Here is a 24,049-nt window from a genome sequence, read left to right as displayed (position 1 = left end):
ATCTGCGCCCCTGCATATAAACATGAACCACGTCCCCTCGTACAGAGGTAAGACGTTTATCGCATCTTTACAGGCAGGACCTTCTCGCATACAATCCTCAAATTCAGCAAGTACAACAGCGTTCTTGCTTACATGCCATGGTGAACCGTTCCAGATGCGATCACGATCTCTTTGCGTCTCAAACTCCGCCACGAACGTGTTTTCACCCATCGATCTGAATTCAACCCTCTAGGGTTTCCCCAGGCGGGACGGAGCGCGTTTGCAATGGTTTGGACGTGAAGCAATTTCCTATGCAGAACCCTGCCCGCCAGGAGCCACTTTTGCGCTTCTCCTTCCTCTATGTCATCGGCGACTAGAGGAGTCGCCTCCTCATCCGTGATCCCGAGCTCCCCAACACCTCCTCGAGCCGAGCCCTATCCGACCGTGAGGAGCTGGGGTCCGCCTCATGCTGCTTGCTGCTTGCTGCCTGCCGGTGAAGCCATCTCCGGCCGGAACTAGTGGGCGCCCCGCCGGATCGATCCGACGAGCGCCGTTACCGTCCACCGAAACCCTAATCGCCGCCAGGGGTTTTTAGGTTTTCATGGAAGACACCAATGTCCACCTGGGGGACCTGCTGATCTCGTCGCCGACACCAATGTTGACGCGCCAGATAGTGGAGTCGACACGGGCACAGGCGACGGCAGCGAACTGATGTTGTTGCTCCGGGACTTCGTTGCCACCGGCAACGAAGGTGTCTTCCCTCTCAAGGTGCTTTGCGACATCCTACTGCGCCTCCCAGCAAGGACGATCTGCCGCTTCCGTTGCGTCTGCACCTCGTGGCGTTCCCTCCTCTTCCACCCAGGCTTCGTCGCCGCCTACCGTAGGCGATTTTTCAGACTCTAGGAAGACGGCGTAGCCTCGTTTAGTGAAGGAGTGATTAGAACTCGTTTAACTAAGATATAGTTTGGTCTCATTCATGTAATATCGTGTCATGTTATAAAACGTGTCGCTACCATGTCCAAACTTACTTTGTTTTTCTATGGGTTGTTGGACTTGTTGTTGGTTGTTGCTGTCACTTCTATTCAACGGGCTTTGTTTAAAATTTATTTAGGCTTGTATTGAAAAACAAAGTGGAAAATAATAAGAAAAAACGTTTTAGGCTCGTATTCGTAGGCTCCTCCCTGCGGCTGCATGTATGACTCGTACGGATTAGTTGGGTGCAAAACAAAGACTATTTAGCAACGTTTCACGAGTGTCGTGTAAGACCCTTTTTCGTCATGAAAACTGCCATGGTGATGTTTTTTGTACCGTGATACATCTCCAACGTATCTATAATTTATCATATCACTTTTGTATGCTTTATATGCCATTTTATATTATTTTTATGTACTAACATATTAACTTAATGTCCGGTGTCAGTTTCTGTTTTCTGCATGTTTTTTGTTTAGTAGAAAAACCATACTAAACAAAATACAAACACAATGAAACTTTACGGTGATTTTTTCTACAACATAAGAGAACCTAGGCAGGCCGACCGTGTTTACGATGGCATGTTGCTGTTGCGAGTCATTAGGTCGATCATCACCCTCTAGTTGATATCCCTGAAATAGAGGGAGGTTCCAGATCTGTTTTCATCCCTGGCCTTGAATAGCCCTTGGTGTGGCTTGGTCTGAATGGGATCTACCCACAGTAGGTTATCATCAGTTTAAATCTTTCAAGCCTTGGATGCCGTGTAGTTGTTTTGCCATGTTTTGTGTGCTCGCCCATTAAAAAATGTATGATGTCTGCATTTCTCTAGCAATCAGATTATCAAGAGTTGTGGTTTTCTAAAACCTTCATCCCAGTAATGTGTTGGGAAACGAAGCTTCCAGAATTTACCGTACCAATTTTGATTTTACTTTATTTTTTGCGTGTGTACATTCTGAATTTGCAATTCAATAACTAAGGAGTAAATATGAAGAGACCACCATTACTGGGATGAAGGTTTTAGAAAACCACAACTCTTGCAAAGTTTCCCACTTTACCATAGTTGTTGCATTCGGTGATGTATACTCCCTCCTGTTGGGTTTATAATTTGGGCACAGGTTTTTAGGTCTTCAATTTGACTAATAAAAATTGGATAATGCAACCACAAAATTATATAGTTAGAAACTTCATTTGACAAAGAATCTGAAGATAAACTTTTTGTAAAAGGAGTATAATACTCCCTCCTTCCCATATTAGCAGATGCTCAAACGGACGACGCGTTATGCTAAGCTTTCCTTAACATATGGCAATACTACATGCAGTAGGAGCCTTTCCTACTGTTTAACTGTAAAAAAAACATATGGCAATACTAGCAATTTGGGAGCTCAACACCAGATTGAACGTCACTGAACCACAACGCGTCGGACTGAAACCTTTGCTACCGTTTTCCTTAATAAAAAGCTAAAGTTTCCATAACAGAGAAATGCGTCCGACAATCACATGGCCAACTGACAGTGAAATTTGTATCGCAAGCCATTAAGATAGTACACGTACATTACAGTCACCAGGGGCATGGTCAGGAAGGACAATGCAAGAAGCTCAACGGCCACTAATTAGAAAGAAATCAACCACCATGGCCATTTACAATGCGCTTCCAAGTGCTAATCATATGTACGCGGTAAGGTGGTTATAATTTACTCACAAAGATCAAACTGGCCAGCATTTAATCCTATCGTACATATGTCACCGGAGTTACCAAAAATCGACAAGCGTCATCCATGCACCGCTAGCTTTTCGATCTGTATCATGGTGTTAGATCCAACATTGATCGCCCATACTTTAATTCACAGGAAACTCGTGCCTAGCGAAATATCCGCAAAGTTGGAAAGGATCTGCGCACGGGTAGTCCCAATCTGCTGTGCGATGTCAAGCTGCTCTTCCAACGATAGCATCTCATAGCTACAAATGTAGAGGGTAGAATGTGGATTAGAGGCATGAGAAAAAGCAACACAACTAAAAGAAAAGAATAACAGCTGTTCTACAGCAGAGATTTTAACAGGCTAGACCAGTGAAGACTGGCCAGCTTGCACAGGGTGTACCGGAATCAGTCAGGCGTGATATTTGGAGTAGCTGGTTTTCAGAGCTGACCATTTTTTTTACCAATCATACTGATCATTTACAATCTAATTACTCTTAATGTTTGCAGCTAGAAATTTCAACTTACTGTTCCCTATCTAGTATCTACCACCACTACCCTTCTACCGGCAATAGCAGCATCCAGACACCGACGAAGATCAATACATCTCAAATCTTGGCTTGAATGGATACTTGTACTCCCTCCGTCCCAAAATAAGTGCCGCTGATTTAGTACAAACACTTAATTTGGGACGGAGGGAGTATTTCTTTACGTGAAGAAACAATGCAAAATATTTGGAGAGTGTAACAAGATGTGCAGAGAGCATAAGGGCTGCATAAGTGGTAAAATAATATAAGCTGATGTGTGGAAGCTTCACTTACTGTGCAAGAAGCTCAAAGTCAATGATGTTATCTGGTCCAGGACGATGTGCCTTCCCGTTGGATTTGAACTGCCTGAATGATCTTGGGTTCAGGCCACACACGTGGGGGACGGCATCTACAAGCTTCCTCTGTAAGCTCTGAAGCCGGCGGAATGTCAACTCATCAATAGGCGCAATGCATCCAATACCACCATCCAAAGTACCAAAAAGAAGGGCAAAACGATTCGTCTTCTCAGATGCCAATCCTGGAGCGGGAAGCATCTGCAGCCTCATAAACTTGGTCAGATGGGCTCCAACATGGAACTCTGCTCTGGAAAGGAGCTTCTGCCCCTTCCAGCTCTCCACCATTTTGGGAGCATAGTAGAAGATCTGCATGATGTTATTCGTTAGAGTGCAGTGAATAATCAGGTGGACAGGGTGGCACTTCCATGTTGCACTATATCCAACTAACTCAGGTGTTCAGTAGGAAGCATATGCTGTACAAGTCAAGTAGTATCCCCAATTATATTTGCCAACAAAGCACACAAGCTCATGCTGCTCAGCAAATATGTCGAATATCTTTAAATGGTAGTAGATCAACTAACCATTGGCAGAATAGGTGGGCCAAACTGGACTACTGCAAAGTACCCAACCATAACATACTACCATAAGAGGGACTTGAAATGACATTTAACAGTAGTAATATAATTATTTCCTTGATTCTGATTACCAGATGATTTTCTGACATCAAGTCCACAACTAGTTCAAAGAGAGGATGTCTACAGTTATTACTTAATACGGAGTATGTTTATGTTTAAACACTGGTAATGAATGGCCCTAGCAAAGATAATATCACAGGAACCAGTCCAGTAGTAAGTGATAGTTTGATGCTTCAATGAATTTTTGATTCAGTATCATCAAGAACTCATTTCAAAGTAAATAACTAGCAGATGGATCAAATAGTACAAACACTGAAACAAACCAGTAACATAAAAGGTTATAAGAAGGAATGACCTGCAAATTTTTATCAGAGTCAGAAACTGCAAGGTTCAGTGTGCTTCCATCAATTAAGAACTCAGTTGCAAAGCAATCTAGAGATCCAAAATCTTTTGCAAGCAGAGTCAATTGAGAACCTTGCTCCTTCCAGCTAAGAAAATATACGCTTTTATGGATATCGCCAAACAAAACAAAATTTTTGACCTGCAAATTTAAAGAATATCACAGGACTGCACAATTGCTGCATCTCGTATGCAGAATCACAATATAAACATGTTATTAAATCATGCAACAGCCTACCTTAAGATACAAGAAAGAATGTATAACATCATAATGAATATGAAATCAAACTAGTTGGGCAATACATAGTATAGAAATCTGAAATGGATAACAACTATATTATGTAAAGACTGCAAATTGCTGGACCGTATAATTTGCCAAGAAACAAATATTAGGAACCACAGCATTGACAGAGGCCACAGGTGATGAAGTCGAGGAATGACGGAGCTCATACACCTGCTTGAGTAAGAGGAGATCCATAGTGTGATGGCTTTGGTGAAGAGCAACACAGGACCCATAAGAGCAGAGAGAACGCAAGCAGTCGTTAGCCGATGGCAAAAGGCTGCTGGGAGGACAAGGAGATTAGTTCATCACAGAGCATGCATCTGCTCGCAGAGCTGAGAGCGACTGATTGGAATGACTCGTTAAGGTGCAATTCAAAGCATCTGCCAAGCAGAGAAGCTCCAAAGCACAAGTCCAACTAGCTCAAACGACAGGCTTAAATCATAACATGCCCTGTGAGAAGCACAGAGAAGGCAGCAAGAAGAGCGACAGCGGTGCACGCATCCATTGCTGGGAGGGGCGACAGTGTGAGCAGCAGACAAGGTGCACGGATGAGGAAGTGAGCGTATAATACTGAGTTTGAAGTTTAAACTTCACGTGGATGTAAAACATGTCCCGCCGTACTAGTGCATTTTTCTTTGAGAATCTATAATAAAGTTCTACAAATGAACTCCATGGAATTTGCAAATTTCAAAAAATGTCCATTTGCAAAGGAAATAGCACCCCAGCAGACAGTCTCTGAGATGGGAAATACTACGGAGGTAGCACAATGGAAAACTTTGAGAATCTGACTGGGTTCCAACAAGCCCATTCATTAAGCATGGCATTTCAGCTTACTCTTTCAAAGCCAGAATAGATCTAGCTGAAACAGAAAAGATTAAGCACAAGCTCAGTATTTCTTTCCCCTTACTAAGTTGTCCTCAAAACACATGAAAGAGTTGGAAACACAAGATTTTTCTATTTGTATGAGGGACTGAGGAAGGTTGATTATAAGGATGAGCATTAAATGTGGGCACAACATGCAAAGGAGCAACATATTCAGAACCAATCGTTGTGCAATACTCACAATGTTCAAGCTCACAACATGCAAAGGAGCATCATAGAATGCAACAGCGGTCAATTCAGAACCAGTCCATTTGCTCAATGTGATCTTTGGACCAGCAGCTATCAGCAGATGACCTTGAAGTGACGCAACAGCTGATACGGCGCCTTTACTCTCTTTTGAGTAGACTTCAGTTACCTGGAATTAATCTTTACATGTTAACAAATTAATATGGTACTCCCTCCGATCCAAATAATTGACACTGGCTTAGTACAATTTTATACTAAAGTTGCACTAAGCCAGCGTCAATTAATTTGGATCGGAGGGAGTAGTAAATTGCAATAAGTTGAAAACATGCAATAGCAACAGTGTTCCCCTACAGTACCAGATTTTGAGAATTTTCACTTTTAGTGAAAGAGAACAGAAGCACCCGTCCTCTGGCAGCTACGTCCTCCCCTTGAACATAAGCAGTCCCAATGGCCATCAGGGTTTCATTTTCCTTGGTGGTTGTGTTCTGAAGTGAAATGCAGAACCTTTTTGTGAATAGAAAATACATATGAACATTTGGTCACTGAAGTTTGTGATCAGATAGATTTTAAGCCCAAATATAGAAGCTGGCAAATATAAACGTAGAAGCTGTGTCTCCTTGTTCTGTTTAATTTTGTCATAACTAAAGACCAATATCTGAACTAGAGCTAGTCAAAACAGCTTTTAATTTGTTTTAAGTATGGAAGGACAAAAGAAATACATACATGCAATGTAACAATGCGCACAGTCAGAGCATTTTCAAACGATTGCATCGGAATAGTGGACCTTGTCTCCCAACGTCCACTAGGTTTCTCCAACTCTAATACGCGAACTTCAAATTCCTCAACAGTATACGTTTTTTGCAGGTCATCGGCACTTGTAGCATCATTATCCATGTGATGAACCAAATCTTGATCAGCCATAATTGACAGAACTTGATTTAGGGGGCGAACAACCTGCAGAAATATAAAATGAGCAATTGAACTAGATAAGTGAGCACAGTTTATTATTGTGTGATGGTGCCAGACAACCATAATTGAAGATGGCAATAACAAAACAGTGTTACAAATTATCATTGGGAACAGCGGATACAGACTACTTACAGGAACAGACACGATAAGTGGATACAGAGACTGCTCGGCATAATATGTAACCTGATGAGGGGTACCATGCAAAGGGATCTGCAAAGGTGCAATGTATGAAAAGTCTGCAACAAAATGAGATACAACTTACGTGTACCTAAACAAATTTTACCTTTTGGACAGGCCAGTAGTTGTCATAGTTATATGCTTCGGGCAGTTGACATATCTTCAGAAAACCCTGTTAAAACATGGAAAATCACCAATCTTAAAATTTCCTATTTCTTAAAGTATATGAGAAAGATACAAATATTCAAACAACTCCTTACCTGTGATGTAACATATATAAGCCCATGACAACAGTTTACATTGTGGAGAACAGTAAAGGCTTCAATGGGACCATCACATAACTGCAAAATGGGACAGCTTAGATAGGACCACACCGATGACTAGAAGCAAATATAGTTATAGTTGAAACTGCGTATAAATGCAGATTTCCAGTTGCATAGTATACCATACAGATATAACAAAATAAGATTTGGTTGTAAGAAACACCGCATCAATTTAGATCGATTTGGTACTTCAGAATCAACTTAAGCCTGAAGAGTTGTGGACATATCTTTTCTTTTTCTTTTTTTCTTTGAATTTTCTTTTTCGAAAATTGTGGACATATCTCATCATGCAGATGATAAGGACTCTAATAGGGAGAGAACATCCCACCCTGGTACCCCTGGCACGAACAATCGTGCGCTCTGGGAGGTTCCCGCAAGCGAACGATGCCGTTCGCTCTGGGATGCCCCTGGGAACGAACGACGCCATGCGCCCTGCTCATCAAGGCCCACACTGTCAGCCTATTGGAACATTCGCCCATTACCATTTCCAGAAGAAAAAAAGGTGGCATATATGACCATTTAAATCTACGCAGAAACAAAAGAAATGTTTAACCATTCCGATGTCAGCTAAGGTAATTGGCATTGTGGTGGTTTTTCAGAACAGCATGTTTATTTCTCAATCCAAATTTAAAGTTAGTTGAAAGACTCTTCAATCAGATGTAACAGCAAAATCTTGCTGCAATCAGTAAGAAAAACAAAAATAACTAGATTCCACATCCCAGCACATCACATTAAGCAACAGCAAAGTGAGCCTAACTAGGGAACTGTGCATTGTCTAAAAGTGTTGACTAGTGACATTAGCAGCATTCAGAGAGCTAGAGGCATGCAGGTGAGATCGCTTTAGTTGATTTATACTCCATCAAATTTGGAAACTACTATACATGCAAAGAAATTAAATAGTGTGAAATACGTGTAAACAAGTATTCGTAGGTTGAAACAAGAAACGGGGTCAAATATCTCAAAGTATATTAGGATTGCCCAAGCTTCTTCATCGGTTCAGACTTTTGCTTCTACTGGTTGGTACATGAAACATATGATATTAGAGCCAAGAGATCTTGGTTTCAAGCCTCGGCTTTCACAATTAATTAAAAAAGTTCCTTGCCCTCTTTCTGTTCATGTTTAGGCCTTATCAAGCCACACGTGAGAGGGGGTGTTGGAAGTATATGAAACTTAATAAACACTGCAAGACAACAAAACCTCGGCATAACAACGACATACCTGTGGATGCACCCGAAATCGTTGTCGACAAACCATAACCCAGACTGGCCTCGTGCCACTAAGAAACAATCCCTCATAACCTCCAACATTGTTAAAAATTGTGATTCTCGGTCGTGCAAGACTTGATATGTCTTCTCGTAATGTAATGTCAACAGAAATTCGGCGAAATCTCAAATTTTTTAGTCTTGAATCACTGGCACTGGCAAGATCCACAGAACCAGCAGGTGAAAATGAATTGTCTTTCACATTACTCTCCAAGCCTTCATAGCAATAAGCATGGTAGCACAAAAATGTCCCATCGTTCAATAAACCAAAAAGGAATGGGCGACTGAACTGGCCAGACCATCTATGCATTGCAAGCTCAACTACCCGAATGCTATCCGCTGCTTCTTTCTTTAGAGAAACTTTAGTGTCATCCTGTCTTCCTTTTGCATCAACCAAAAGAGCCTCACCAGACAAGAAACTTTCCACAGAGAAAACACATCTGAAACTAGGCACTTCAAAAATTTCTAGTTTACCACTTTCATAACAAATGATGCAGTATATATCAGACTGCTCCTGAGATGAACTACCACCGCCATCAACCGGTTCTGCAATACCACTAGATAGCCATGCATCACTACGTGTCTTTCTCAGCCATGGTTCAGGACCTCTGTCACGATAAAGTGTACATGCAGATATTTTTTCACTTAAGCTTGTAAAAATACTGGGAACACTGATAGAAAGAGCACAAGTAGAATGATCTGCATCAGAAAATGAAACATCATGTATTTAAGCTAGATCTTTCCCTTTTACATGATCTCTTTATCTATGAACAAAATCTTCACAAAATATACGTCTATTTTGTCTGAGAACTGAGATCACCCTTCATTCCATCCAAACCTCACCTAAATTCATAAGGTAGCACTGAACTAAGGATGTGAGCTAGATCTTTCCCTTTTACAAACATGTTATGATTGAATATACAGCTTTGTACATATATATTTATCTAATGAGAAAGCACCAGCTTGCTAACTTCTATCTTCAGCTGTAGGGAAACCTTCGCATGTTGAAGTGCACTATGAAGCTATACAGAAGCTAGATAAATATTTTAAACCACTCACCTTCCAATTGCCTATTCAGTAGCTACTATGATCTCCGTATAACAATTGTTCTCGAACAAGTTCTCTCACACTACTGACAAATTTGGCCTATCTTACTATTGGTTAACTTAAACTTCAAAGGTTGACTGAATTTTATATATAAGGCCACAGCAAGAAAGCATAACTGAAAAATGATGGACTAGTGGATATACTATACCTCCTACAAGAAGTTGAATAGTTCCATCAACCATCTTCAAAAGAACGTATGGATCTGCAATGGAAGCAGATGCCACTCCAAGAGGCTCAGAACTTGACGATGAAGATTCTGAAGAATGCGCAGTAAAGTTTAGCTCTTGTGTCATGAAAGAACCATCAAGCACACGAGCACCTGTGGTGTATACCTGTATGACACGCCGCCTGCAAAGATTCAAACAAAACCAGAATGATAAAGGCTACTAATTATTAATGTCAAACTGTCACGAACATAATTCAATATTAAATTATAAAAAACTTCATTTATGATTCTAGAAGGATGTAAAATACTAAAATGTAAGATCATCTCCAGCTGATCCCCTATCCTATTATTCCAAAATGTATGCCTTATCCCAGAAAGATTAACCAAAAGTTTATACCTTTTCTAACCTAAGTTTATATTATATGTTGGTGATGCTCTAGTTCCCTAAGTGTGGGAACATTAAATAACATGCTTAAGTTTTTGGACAGCACATGTGCATTAATCTCAACAGGGCTGGGTTGTCACACAAAAACTGTGATACACCTACACATGACTGGAGATATGAAATGTATAAATTAAGACAAATAATACTAACTTCACAAGTTAACAGTTTTACATGTTTTGAGATTGCAGAGAAAAAAATCATGGAAGCACTTGGATCTGTGCTGACCTGGTGGGCTCATGCAGTCCAGGGCAGCCAACAGCCCAAGATATATTGGTTGTGTCCATTACTATAAGACCAATGAGGTTTTTAAAATGAATGTCCATAACATGAATGTGTTGTGATGTATGAATTCCACGACAGATGGTGCCAAGCCAGTATAAGTAATTGAGTACATTAAAAAATATTAAAGAGCAGCATACCTTCCGAACAAGTTACCAGCAGCAATGGTTGCCCCTTGAACATAATAATCAACTGTTTCAGTAACTTCTCCTAGATCATCACCTGTCTCAAGTACCTTCCATAACGTAATAATGTCATACAGTCAGTAATCACTTCATCAGAAGAAATTAAAGAGGATCAAACACAGAGCCACAAAGGCAATAAACCGAATACATATGTCAAAGGCAAAACGATGTAACATTGAAGAAAAAACTTGGAAAATTCAAGTTTTGAAACAATCCCATAATACAGCACAAGAAAAAGAAAAGGTCTACTTGCCCCTAGAGTTAAGAGACAGCATAAGAGCATCTCCCCTTACCCTAAAATTCCTTGATTCCCAAAAACCTGTCATTTTGGGACCATCCCCTATGCCGGCCTTTGGCTTCTGTGTGGGGACTTCAATACGATCTACCTTGAAGCCGACAAGAACCGGAACTTGTGTTAAGAGTAATCCTTGCAGCAGTCAATCAATGAGTCAAGTCTGTGTCTTAGGTACAAGTCTGTGGGTCAAGTCAAGATGCCTTAGGCTGTAAGAAAGCCACTGAGGTGGTTCTGTACTAGTTACTTTTCAGCTATAAATAAGGAGTGAAGCCTCACCAGCTGCATCCATCGCAGCCCAGAAACTAAGCCCCAAAACAGAACCTGTGCTAGTTGCTACTAACAATTGGCATCAGAGATGGTTAAGGTGAGGATCCTGAGAGATGTCAGCTTCAGGTCAGGGTGCTGCCTGCAGTCCAGCTCCCCAGCAGTGGCTTCATTCCCCTTTGCCACCACCAAGAGGACCGCATCACCGTATATCTTTGCCACTGAAGTTGCTGTTATTTACAAGCAAATTGCCACCACCTCATCACCTCAGCCTCCCTGCCCGAAAAAGGGGGGGAAAGCCGATTCCAAATGTTGTTGTTGCTCGTCATGGATTCTCGGGGATAGCTCGCCCCTCGCCCGCCACGTCCCACAACGCCTTCGTCCCGAGCAGGCAGCAGTGTGGCCCACAGCTCCTCCTGGAAGGCCCCCGACAGCTCATTCGACCGGAGCCCAGCTCCAATTCCCCATGCCCAGGACCAGGACACGGTGACAATGCAAGCCGGACGTCCCCTTGCCGATGCCACACTGACCTACTCCAGCTGTCCTCCGGCAGCTGCAACCTGCTATTGTTCCTAGAGCTCCCCGACCAAGCTCGTCAAGGTAAGCAGCTCCGCGACCTCCCCCCTTGCATTGTCTCATTTCTGTTCTTAATTTCATTACTGTTTTCGCTCTTTTCGTCAGCAATATTATGCTGATCTATTTTCTTTCCTAATTGACCTTGATGTTTTCCTTCCGTTACTAGCTAAAAAACACGGGCAAGGCTAAAACTGCCGAATCAGCATTCTAGTAGGGCTGGACACAGCGATACGGCCGGACACGCTGCGCGTATCCCACAGCCTCTTTTCGAATTAAAAAAAAAAAGAAAAAATAGGGATACAGCTGGGATACGTAAGGGACTCAGGAGGCTAAGTAACACACTCGGCCTGATATGAACCCTAATTTTTCAGGCTGCTCGGCCACGAACACCACAAAGGGGCTCGACCTCGAACCTGCTCCAAGCTCCAGCTAACATGCTGCCGCCGTGTCCGTGCTTTTTAGGTTGTATCACCGTGTCCGTGTCTCCGTATCCATGCTTCTTAGGTTACTAGTAACCCAATGTTGTTACTACAAACAGTAATTGTAATGTGGATTAACCCTGTACATATGCTGCATATTTACTACTTGCTAGGATCAATCATGCTACTGATTGTTTGATGGTTTTGTCTCCAGGCTGGGGGTGAAGGAAAATGGCTGCTGCAGTTCTCACTGGATCAGTACCATCAACTTTGTGTTTGAGATGTATTTTCTGTACAAATTTTGTTGTTGATGTTGGATGAATCCAGAAATTAGATGAATTCAGAAAGACAGTCGTTCATGTTAAGAGAAGGAGATGCAATTGTCAATTTGTGCAATGTTCAGGTTGCAGTTGTTCAAGATGGATTAGAGCAATTGTATGAAGATGTGTATGCAAAGAAAACAATGGTTCTTGTATTATAAATAATGTGTATATGTGTGTGTGTGTGTGTATGAAGATGGATTAGAGCAATTGTAGAGCAATTGTATGAAGATGTGTATGCAAAGAAAACACTTGCAACTTGTATTATGAAAATTTGGTCCTTTTGCATTAGTGGATAATTTCATTAACCATGTCCATTTGCCACATCGATCTGAACCCAAATATCATCAATTAAGTTTTTTTATCCCCCGCTCTCCATCGCTCTGGCAACTTCAAAAATATGTCTCCTTCCCGTTTTCCTTCACATGGTCTTTTTAGCAAAGCAGATAGGAGTAGGCTCCGATCTTGTCTGTTTTTTGTCAGGCTGTTGGTCCTGTTTTAAAACTAGGCCTAGTGTGCCCTATAGCCATGATTTTTTTAAAGGATTTTGGGTCTTTTCAATGTCATAATAGTTATGGGGGTGGTTAGCTTCCACTCAAAATACTATGTCAAAAAAATCATAAGCATTAAACTTCAGTATACAGCTGCAAGGGAAATCAGCAAAAATCAAATTTCTGTTACCATGGTCCGGCCCTCTAGACTTATTATCAGATATGCATGATATTCATTATCTTCAGTGGTATGTGCACGGGAACTCTTATAGTACACTGTCCAAATACCTCTGCAACTTGGTAATTCCACCTACACAAGTAAAGAACAAATATAAGTCAAGATTAGGTAACATGAAATTTCCATGTAAGAAAAAATGACGAACACCGGTGCGACAAAAATCTTGACCAAACACCACAAAGGCAGGGGATTAAAGTTCAAATATGTTGGTCAAGTTCTTCAAAAGGCATTGGTGGAATATTTGGGGTTTGAGCTGAACACTGACATACAACTCACTGGTCAAACTCATTCTTCCTATTTTGTAACTGGGATGAAAAGGGGGGAGAAAAATGCACCTCAGTAATTAAATCAGGGCGAATAGATTGTTGTAGGACAGAAAGTGATCCATTCTTTCCATGACCAGAACAGCACACCTGAAATAGAGTTAATACTGTCACAAAGAGTGTCTAAAATGGAGAACAAAATAAATGCTTCTCGGTAATTAAATGACAAAAAGATTGTTGAACTTCCTTTCACTGATTCACTGAAGCAACAGAGATATTGGTGCAAAGGTGGTAAACTAGTAACAGAATGTAAATCGTTAAGGTCGCATATGAGGAGCTAACGATAAAGACACATTCCTGTCGGATGTGTGATTTCAATAGCATATATTGAGGAACTTTGGAGAAAGCAACATACACGGTAAGGACGCAGAAACAACTATTCTGATGATACAACGTTTCTCATTTATGCGCCCATTTTTTTCCCTTACACTCTGACAGGGTTCAATCTACTCATTCTGGTAGAAGTCCTGGAAGCTCACAGGGAAACCGTTAACAGCCCTTCTCACATAGACTCCAACAATGTGCTCTCTTGATTTATTTACCTTTCTTATTTTTCGATTTGTTTCCCTGACCTAATCGTGTGAGATCGTAAATTTGAAATAAAACCTAATCCCCCTAGCAGGCTAGTACTAATCCCATAAATTACCAGGATCTCCGATTACCAGCAAGTTACAAGCAGGACTAGGAACCTTAATACAATAGACAATACCCATTCTCCAAATCAACAATGAATCATGTACACATTCAACAAAAAAAGCTAGCACAGCTGGAACAAAATGGACCTAATTATAGCCAAAGACGGAGGTGAAGTCTAATGCAACTGACCAACTCATAATTGCTTTGCTTTGCATTTCCTGTTGCATTGGCATCTGCATTGACTCTTAAACCATACGAAAAATCTTTCAGAGGGCCAACATTGATCAACTTATCTCTCACGACATATGAGATTTTCTGTGAAGTAAGTGAAACAAATTAGTGGCAAGAAATAAGCAATGAGTAAGCAATTACCAAATTATGCACAGGAAATTCATGATGTAGTATATTTTAAGCAAACTGTAAATTGAAGTGGTAAGTGGTAACTAACAAGTGGCGTTAAAAAGGATTATATACACAAGAACATGATTCTATCACTAGAGTTGTATATAAACAAATAACAACCATGCAACTGGATCATTTTCAGACCTGTGCTGACTCTGTACTGTTTGGCAGCATGTTATTCTGAAAAGAAAGTTCCTCAACACTGGTCACATCCTGTAAAATGTCAGAAGGCACCCTCTTCAGGCGCTTCGAAAACGGCAGGTCGCCGTCAATATCACCAGACCGCTGCACAAGTAGATCACCATATATCACCAGTCAACGATTAAAGGGACAGTATTTGCTTACTTCATTTTACAAGAGCTTAGTACAGTGTGGCCGACAAATTCAAATATATCAGCAACTTCGACTATAAACGTTATAGTAATACTAGTAAACCCATAAAGTACAATATTGATTAATAAACACATATTGGTAAAAAAAATATAAAGTGTGGAAAGCTTAAGGTAGATGTAACATTTCCATGTCTACTCTGTAGGTCATTTCCATCAAAGAAACATATGAGCATCAATGATTAAGATCCCATTCTAAACATAGCAGACAAGTAACACATTCAATCAAGTCCTGCAGAATGTATGCATAGGATTCATTTTGAGTGAGATGCCTTATTGGTTGGAATATTTGGTGCTTTCACATATCCGAGGAAGACAAGCTGGTGTAGACTATGCTTCTGGACTTTTTCCGGTTTAACCAGTGGTCTGCTTGGATTTAGGCGTTCAGCAACTATGCTTAAAACACTCGACGGCAAGCCATTTCTAAAATAAATATGCAGATCATGTACAGTACATGCAAAAAGTACTTCCTGCAGAATGCCACATTGAGAAAGGTATCTCAAAAGTCAAATACCTCGTCTATTAGATCTGGTAAGGCAGATGTTGCCACACCACAGGAATATTGCACAAGAAGGCTGTCTCCCAAACGGCTACCAAGGAAGAAGAATGAACTTCCAATAGTCGTAGCACCCTGTGCACAGATGGATCAATAACATATGAGGGGTTGGTAATATTAAATATGAAAAGGTATATAAGCACAAGAAGTGTATGAGCAACTAACCGAACTGATGACAGATGCTTTTGACTTCATAAGATCTAATCTTCGCACAGTTCTGCGAAAGAAAAAGAAGCAGATAATGATCAACCGTATCATGCCTGCAAAAGCTAGAACAGCTGCACAGCAATAGGACAGATAATGATCCATAGAGTTATCATACCTGCCATCGTAAACAACTGTAAGTAACAGCATTTCTCCAGTCTTTGTCGAGAACATTACAATATCATTGGATAACCATGTTGCTTTAGCTGCATCAAGCTCCACATGGAAATTTATTTTAGGAATTTCTGGACTGCAAAGAAAAGGAAAAGGTTACCAGCTTTGACATATACTGGAGGGGAAGAAACTAAGATATATCAATATATGGTAGAAACTTAGTTGTTGGTCAAACATGCACTGTACATGCAAGCCATATATACTCATAGGTAGAACCACCATTTCTCGATTTAAGAAGATATGGTTCGATGTTAATAATTATTAGTACCATATTTCACAGCAAATGTCCAGCTGGACATATTCAGGATTAAGTGAACCATGCCAAAACTAGGTTCAGTGTTTCATCTGCTCATCTTCAAAAGCATTTCTCCGATTTTCACAACAGTGGCACAAGTCACAATGTGAAAGAGATATTCAATTGCGGAGAATTTTGTTTAGTAAATTGTGCCTATTAAACACCGGTTGACCCGAATAAAAGGTGGAGGTGGAGGTGGAGGTGCAGGTACAAAATAATCAACAAATGCAAGTGTCCAACAGTTCCGCATGGGAGCATATACAAACATTCCCTTCGCAAAATATGGTTGGATAGATATACCAGACAACACAAGAATCAAAATATGATGTTCTAGATTCTTCAATTCACTATTACATCCATTCTTCGCAAATAATTTAGACTATATAGCTCAAAATTTACATGTTTCTCTATGCTTAATTCATAATCCATACACCATTAGTCTTAATCCGTGCTTCACCATTGGTTTGAATAGGAAGATAATGACATTTGTTAGCCAAGCAGGGATCCTATTCTTAGGGGCTAGCCAAGTCAGTATTCGCTATAAGGGCATGCTTGGCCTGGAAGGACTAGAATCCCTACATGATTGAACTATAACATATCCTAATCTTGCTATTTAAATCAATCGCTTGCCTAACTAAATATCTTCCAACTAATAGAATTATATTTTTATCTCCAAAGAAGGTACAAGATGCTGTCACGTTCCTGCATTGTACGCACTAAATATACCACGCACAAGTAGCTACAGAGTTGTTCATAGTTCATACCCTATGGTAGGACTGCAGGAGAGTACCTGGCACACTAGCACATATGCTGGCTTGAGTAGTGAGAAACTAATGTTCACGTACAATTTTTTTCTAATGTGTCAATTGTTGAATGGTTGGTTGCGAGATCTTATGGGTTTCACCTCTAGCCTACCCCAACTTGTTTGGGACTAAAGGCTTTGTTGTTGTTGTTGTTGTTGTTGTGTCAATTGTTGAATGGTATACATTCATGCATGGTGTTTATGTGTTTTGTGTGGGTCATGTTCATGTTAGGCTTTTTATTAGACCTGCAAGTTAGCATAACCTTGACAGTTGCATGCTGAATGACACGAGATATAGATCCCATTTGTCACATCATTTATATAAGCTTTGAGCAACTTAAGCACATGAGCATCATCAGATAGGTTTTACAAGTTCGAACATATTTGTTAGTGACATAAGCACCACGAAAGTTATGCACACGTGAAATCAACCGCCAATCAAGTTATTGTAAATTCCCTTTACATTCACCCAGTTCACATCTTTCAATTACACTATTACAGATCATGTATTCAGGTGGACTCGGTCTTTTGACTTTTGGGCTGCATAACACCATGAGCATTAATGACTTGTAGGTTGTGAAAGAACCATTATATTATATATGATGATCCAGGTTGAAAGATGATGATATGGAGCTTGGAAACATCAGCAGCTACAAGCCTACAAGTACGAAAACAAAGTTTCTGGGAGATGCTTATGAATACAGTTGGTTGGTGACAGTATAATTCCTTGAGTAAGGATTATTTAAACTTTTTCCAAACGGGCAATGTCCATGTAGTGGTGTGCATGTAACTGTACTAGGTGCTCGAAATCTATGGATATCTTAGGATAATCAACCAGAACGAAGACATTACATTTCGTTAATGAGATAAGAGAGAATGGACAGGCAAAAGTTATGAAAGTCGTCAGAAATGAAGGATTTATAGTCTTAACCTATATCACAAATAGTACCTGCCATCTGGCTGTGATGAAAAATTGTTGAGGGCAAGGGAACAAGAAGTGGACTGCAAGAACAAAGAAATTCACAATTCAACGACTCAGGATCAGCAAATGAAAAATAATGTAAGCCTGTCCACCATGTGGATTTAGAGGGACCAAACCTGACTATGATAGTGGATAGAATTTGCACAGACGACAAGAACACCGCCAATAGGTGGAGGCACAGAAAGAATTTGGTATGCATCATGCGGTAGGTTCTGGAAGCAAAAAACACTTTGTGATTATAATTTCAAATTTGTACATTGGAGCCAAATGGAAGGCAGATAATGAGCAGAAGACAGAAAACACCTTGGTATATTACAACATTTATTAATGAAAGATAGATGTGGAAGATACAGAAGACAGGAAATGTCAAAGCTGACAATCAATGTCATATACTTACAGCAGCAGACCATATCACTGGGTGTTGCTTCAGTGTCATGCTTATACTAAATGCTGATATCATACATGTATGGTGCTTTGATGAGATACGCCCAGTCCAGGTAGGCTCTCGCTCATGTAGTATGACCAATACAGGCTCAATATAACCTGAAGAGATAATAGAAGAAAATGCCATGAGTGGTGCCGTTTCACATTTGGATAGTTGTTACACTAGTGGTGAACATATAAATGAAGTGAACTAGCACCATAATCAATTTTCACTAAGATAATGTTTTGGATCACGCTTTTAGAATTAAGGAGTAATCTTATGGAGAAATTCTACAAAAATCCTTAGTTAATATCTGCAGGATATAAACTTACTGGACATTTTCAAGCCCGAGTATTTGACACATTTATGACTTCTTATGCATCTGGTGTCCTTCAAAGTTATGTAGAACACTGGAGATAACACATGCTGATGCGCTGCACTGTGGACTTCTTAGCAACAGTTATGGTGTACTTAATATGCTAGATCTTTCAATGGTTTGTTGTGTATCAAGTAGCAAGCACATAACAGGTGTAAACACCATAGGGTGGATGGCCAGCGGAGTGGCTTGGTTGGAGAATAGATTAGATCATAGACGACAGAGACAAACTTGGAGGGATGATCAACTTATCTCAAGCAAGCCATCTTCAAATTAAGGTAACACACCTTATGTAACAGGAAACTAAAATTCAAATCATAAAGAGATAAGTAATTGCCCGATATGGGTGTAGCTGTTGCCATACACGCTGTTTTAGCAAATTTAGATATGCCTAAGAACTATCCCCTAGTGCCATGCTTACTTACGCATTGAAGCTCAACAGAGTTCAGAAAAAAAGCATGGAATTTTATGTTGAAGATGTAGGATGTGCAACAAATTTATATGCAGAAAGACATCTTATCTCACCATGTACAAATGTAAAATCTTTGACATGATTTGTCTCTAAAGCTCGTAAGTCAATCAAATATGATGACTCGACACGGACAGCACTAGAACTCAGTGCACGTGTAGGTTCATCTTCTCCCACTAAGCTCTGTCCAACCTAATATTGTATAAAAAAACATAAGTTACCAATCGATATGGAAAACATAGGAAAACTGGAGAACAATAATATATTGGTGATTCTACTGGACTAGAAAAGGGAATCATGGTGCACAGGACTAAAATTTTAAATAACAAATTCCAAATCTAAACACAAATTATTGAAAATATTGAAACCTGCTACTAAAGAAAACAAGAGACAGAAAAAACACCAAATAATTCCACACTTGTTAAAAATATGTGATGCAATGAAATATAACCTGGGCAGCTTTCAGAATGGCCATCTGTAGTCCATAAATAAGTGCAGCGCCACATCTGCCTAGCGGGTCAGATTTGATGACAGGACCCCAAGCAAATGATTCCCTGCCTCTTTTTAGATGCTGCCATTCTGGGCCCTCAAAGCAATGCATTGAGCTGAAATATTAAGAAAAAAAAGTTGATAAAATAGCATGTCCATTCATAGCAAATGCGAGATAGCAAACTAGATTCAGTAAATAGAGAAATGCGGGTCCTCTTTCAATTGCAGGATTCTGAAAACATATGATTGTGTTGGCATGCCACCTTGAATCCCACGTAACTGACAGGTTGTTTGGTTGCACCATAGAATAAATACAGGAGCCGTTCCAGGTGTTTGAGTAAATGGAAATTTTCAGTTGAAATTGTGGTACTAATGAGTAAAGACCACCAAGGAAAATTTCCTATGGAATGCAATCTTACAATCAAATAACCAACATAGAAGAAACTCCTAGGAATCAAAGAAGCCCTGCTTACTTAGATTTATCGGCATCGGAAAGAGGGGTAAAAAAAATGAATGGCACTAATTGTAGTGCTATAGTTCAACCATCAGCCTCTTGATAATCATGTAAGGCTGAGATACATTCTAATTTTCAAACAATAACAAGGTACTAAAGAGATGTTATTTTCCTAATATAATTGACAAAAAAAATAGTTTGCCTCTGTTGTTGTTGAAAGGTTCTCCCTGTGTCAAAATTACAAGGTACTGCATTTTTAAGCTACATGTTTCTGTGCAGCTATGGCAAAAGAGAAAACCCTATTCACAGTAATCAAATGTTTGACAGTTATAAGAATGAGCAAGCAAGTGTGCATACCTGGTCCGCAGTCCATGGATGGCGTCATCGAATTCCAAGCAGGTTATCTTGGCGTCTCTGAAAGCGAGCGCAATCGAGTCTCGCCTGTTCTCCGCCCCGTCCGACAGCACGGCCATCGACTCTATGTTCCCATGGAGCCTACACGGTACACGCCACTCAGAGGATTATATTCGACCGAAACCACCACACACATCTCCAATTCCTGAACTGAATACAGACTGAACGAAAGATAAAATGCAGAGACAGTCGGGCGCGCACCTGTAATGGCACACGAGCTCGAGGCGGGCCCCGAGGATGCCGTCGAACGCGGCCGAGGCGCCGCCGGCCCCGTCCTCGGCGGCGGGCGCCGCCTCGGCCCTGACGGCGTACACCTCCAGCACGTTGGCGGCCGCCACGACGAGGTTGGGGGTGGGGCCGAGCCGGCGCCTCGCCGCCGCGGCCGAGGAGTCGGCGTCGCTGTCGGCCCCGGAGGAGGAGGCCGCCGGCCCCGCCGCGGGCGCGGAGAAGGCGGCGGCGTCGGAGGGGCGGTGGGTGATGAAGCCGGCGGCGCAGTGCTCGATTCCCGTCGGCCAGTGCTTCATCTTGTACGCCGCGTAGCTCATCCTCACGGAGGCGGGCCGGCGCTAGGGTTTTGGGGCGGGGTTTCGGAAGCTCGGGGGAAGAGGCGCCGCGGAGACGACGGAGGGGGGAAGGAAGGCGGCTCGAGATTTGGCAAAAGCCCTACCGCCTCCGTTCCGCTTCACTACACAAGTTGGTTCTTTTTACATGTACATGTACAAAGCACCTCAGCAGTAAAAGAAATTACAACCAGGTCCTTTGACCAGCAGACTAGAACTCCACCGCCGAGAGCGGACGCGCCGCTGCCACCGCCGTCGCTCCTCCTGAGCCGGCGTGACCTTGCATCTCGCGGTACCCCATGCAGTCGGGAAGTCTTCGATCTAACGTCTTTCGAGACCAGCGCGCCAGCAGGGGATCCATCGCCGGCGAAGCTTCACATCGATCCATGGACCACGAGCAGCTCCTGTACACGCGGCCGCACTCCCAACGCCGACCGCCAGAACGCCGCTGCACCTCCTCCACGAACTCCACGGCAAGGCCAGAGGGAACCCCACCTTGACGGAGATGGAGCGGGACGACAAAAAGCTCCAAAGGAAGGTTGCCGCCTCCGCCGCCACAGCGACCTTAGAGCATCTCTAGTGGATCATCTATATGGACGTCTATAGCAAATTAATATACACGATGCGAGCTGAAAAACAGCTCCCAGCGACTCGTATAGAAGGGCGTGTAAACATCCACGCCCAGGCCACGATGATACAAGGCGTGGAAATATACACGAGCAAGCCACGCTCGTGAGCTCGCGAAAAGGAGACCGCTGCTTCGTTCCGCGCCCGCCCGGAGGAAGGATCGAAGGAGCTCGCCCCCAGGTCGCCGTCGCGTTTCTTCTCCGGCCGTCGCCCAAGGTAACAATTTCTTCCTCTCCGGCCTTGCTCACGAGCGGGAGGGCGGGGACGGGGGGCCGCACGCCCTGTAGCTAGATCTGGCGGCGGCGAGAGGTCGGCCGCGTGGGGTGGCTGTGCGGGCAGCGCGAGCGGCGGGCGGCGCTAGCTGCGGGCGGCGTGGTGCGAGATGCGGGCGGCGGGCGGCGCTGTGCGGGCGGCGGGGTGCCGGATGCGGGCGGCGCTGTGCGGGCGGCGGGGTGCGGGATGCGGGCGGCAGAGTGCGGGGTGCGGGCGGCGCTAGCTGTGGCCTGGGGAGAGGTAGGAGGTCGACGGGCGGGCTGGGGAGGCCGGCGGCCTGCGGCCTTGGGAGAGCAGTGAGGTCGACGGTGTAACACCCCGAGAATCATGCTACAGTAACTCCCTGTGATTAAGCTAATCATGTTGCTAAACAGGGCTTGATCACATTTGAATCACATTCCTTTTCAAACTCCTAATTCAAACTTCAATTAAATTTAAAAGTGGGAAATAAAAGTTTTCAAAAATTTAAACAAAAATGTTCGGGCCCTGCCAGAAATTGCACTGATAATTATTGTGGAGAAAACACATTTTTATAAAATGCCTAAATACTTTTAAATGAAATAAAACAGAAAAGAAAATAAACAAATAAAAAGAAAACAGAAAACAGAACAGACAAAGAAAAAAAAAAGAAGGCCCTCCCCCCCACTGGACCCCTGGCCCAACTGGGCCGACCCCCGGCCCAGCCGGCCTAGCCCATCTCCCACTCCCCCTCGCCCCCTTCCCTGTTCCCCCGACCGGGGTCGGAACAGGGGCCGTCCCCGCCGCACCCCCTCGCCGGCGACGGGGAGGATAAGGACGCCAGCCCCCCGCCTCCTCGGGCCCCTCTCCCACTCACCCCCCGCTCTCCCTCTCGGCCTCTGCGCCTCCCTCGTCAGATCCACCTCCCTCTCCCCTTCGATCCCCACTGCCCGAGCGTGCTCGCCGCCGTTCACCGTCGTTCCCGCGGCCACCGTGCCCCCAATCGCCACTTCGCCGTGTCGTACGCCGTCGCCGCCCTCGACTACACCACCTCCACCTCTCCGTTGGAGCTCCGAGCCACTGCAACGGCCTCCCCGAGCTCGTCTTCCCCGCACGGCCGCCGTCGATCGCCGCCCCGTTTCGCCGCCTCGAGCCTCCCCGAGCACGCTGCCGTCCCCCTACAGCCTCGCCGTGAGCCTCTCCCCCTCCTCCCCTGTCCTTTCTCTCTCGCGCGCCCCCTAGCGGCTTCCCCACGCGCGCCCGAACGCCGCGCCGCGGAGCTCGTCGCCGGCGGGTCTCCGGTGACCATTTGGTCATGGGCGTATGCCCGTTAGCTCGACCGCACCGTGTAGCACCCGCCTAGCTAGCTAGTTCGGCCGCTCGCGTGCCCTAACGCCGCACCCGCCCCAGCCCGAAGTACCTCGCCGCCGGCGAGCTCGTAGCGCTCGCCCCCGCCCGTTCCAGCCGCTCCGGCCACCACCGTTGGACGCGCGGCGCCGAGCCGCGTCGAACGCGCCCAGCCACGACCCCGCAGACCCCCTGTGCGCGAAACCCGCGCCCCTCCCGAGCCGCGCCGCCGCGTTTGGCTCGTCGGAGTTGCTCCGGCGCCGGCCGCCGACGTGGCTGGCCTGGGGCCCCACCCCCCCCCCCCCAGTGCCACTGCCCGTGGGCCCCGTTGACTGGGTCAACCCAGTCAACGTGCTGACTGGGCAGGCTCAGCCACTGACATGCGGGCCCCGCCGCAAAATTAAAAAAAAAGAGAAAAGAAAAATGTGTTTATAATTAAAACTAATTAATTAATCTAATCATTCACTGACAGGTGGGCCCAGTAGTTAATTAACTAAAAATTAATTAGTTTAATCTTCTCTTAGCCCACT

At 43.4% G+C, this 24,049-nt stretch overlaps 1 protein-coding gene across 2 annotated transcripts; it reads right to left on the bottom strand.

The window, feature by feature from the left end:
* Positions 1 to 2,454: 2,454 nt before the first annotated feature.
* On the bottom strand, positions 2,455 to 21,451 carry LOC109767626 (probable cleavage and polyadenylation specificity factor subunit 1). 2 transcript variants are annotated; one of them, XM_073507768.1, is made up of 27 exons: positions 21,135 to 21,428; positions 20,956 to 21,047; positions 20,698 to 20,835; positions 19,849 to 20,002; positions 19,454 to 19,589; positions 18,526 to 18,671; positions 18,245 to 18,340; positions 18,096 to 18,148; positions 15,994 to 16,125; positions 15,837 to 15,888; positions 15,630 to 15,746; positions 14,871 to 15,011; positions 14,514 to 14,639; positions 13,701 to 13,778; positions 13,318 to 13,437; positions 10,718 to 10,812; positions 9,836 to 10,035; positions 8,537 to 9,279; positions 7,256 to 7,336; positions 7,102 to 7,167; positions 6,951 to 7,028; positions 6,573 to 6,803; positions 6,206 to 6,334; positions 5,845 to 6,018; positions 4,455 to 4,640; positions 3,463 to 3,830; positions 2,455 to 2,904 (listed from the first exon to the last, which is right to left on the bottom strand). In XM_073507768.1, exons 1-27 carry the CDS (start codon positions 21,297 to 21,299, stop codon positions 2,790 to 2,792), a joined length of 4,212 nt encoding a protein of 1,403 aa, XP_073363869.1. In that variant the 5' UTR covers positions 21,300 to 21,428; the 3' UTR covers positions 2,455 to 2,789. The 2 variants fall into 2 exon arrangements, with proteins under 2 accessions (XP_073363869.1, XP_020181958.1); XM_020326369.4 differs by having other exon boundaries at positions 20,956 to 21,451.
* Positions 21,452 to 24,049: the final 2,598 nt, after the last annotated feature.

This window comes from Aegilops tauschii, chromosome 2 (assembly GCF_002575655.3).
Source record: "Aegilops tauschii subsp. strangulata cultivar AL8/78 chromosome 2, Aet v6.0, whole genome shotgun sequence".
Lineage (NCBI taxonomy): Eukaryota > Viridiplantae > Streptophyta > Magnoliopsida > Poales > Poaceae > Aegilops > Aegilops tauschii.
This window is presented reverse-complemented; position numbering and strand designations above follow the sequence as displayed.

Excerpts from the sequence above, each read along its gene's own strand:
- LOC109767626 (XM_020326369.4), bottom strand. The coding sequence starts at position 21,299 with ATGAGCTACGCGGCGTACAAGATGAAGCACTGGCCGACGGGAATCGAG. Across the intron at positions 9,280-9,835 it reads TATTCAACTTCTTGTAGGAG|ATCATTCTACTTGTGCTCTT; the intron begins GTATAGTATATC and ends TTTCTGATGCAG. Across the intron at positions 7,168-7,255 it reads TTATATATGTTACATCACAG|GGTTTTCTGAAGATATGTCA; the intron begins GTAAGGAGTTGT and ends ATGTTTTAACAG.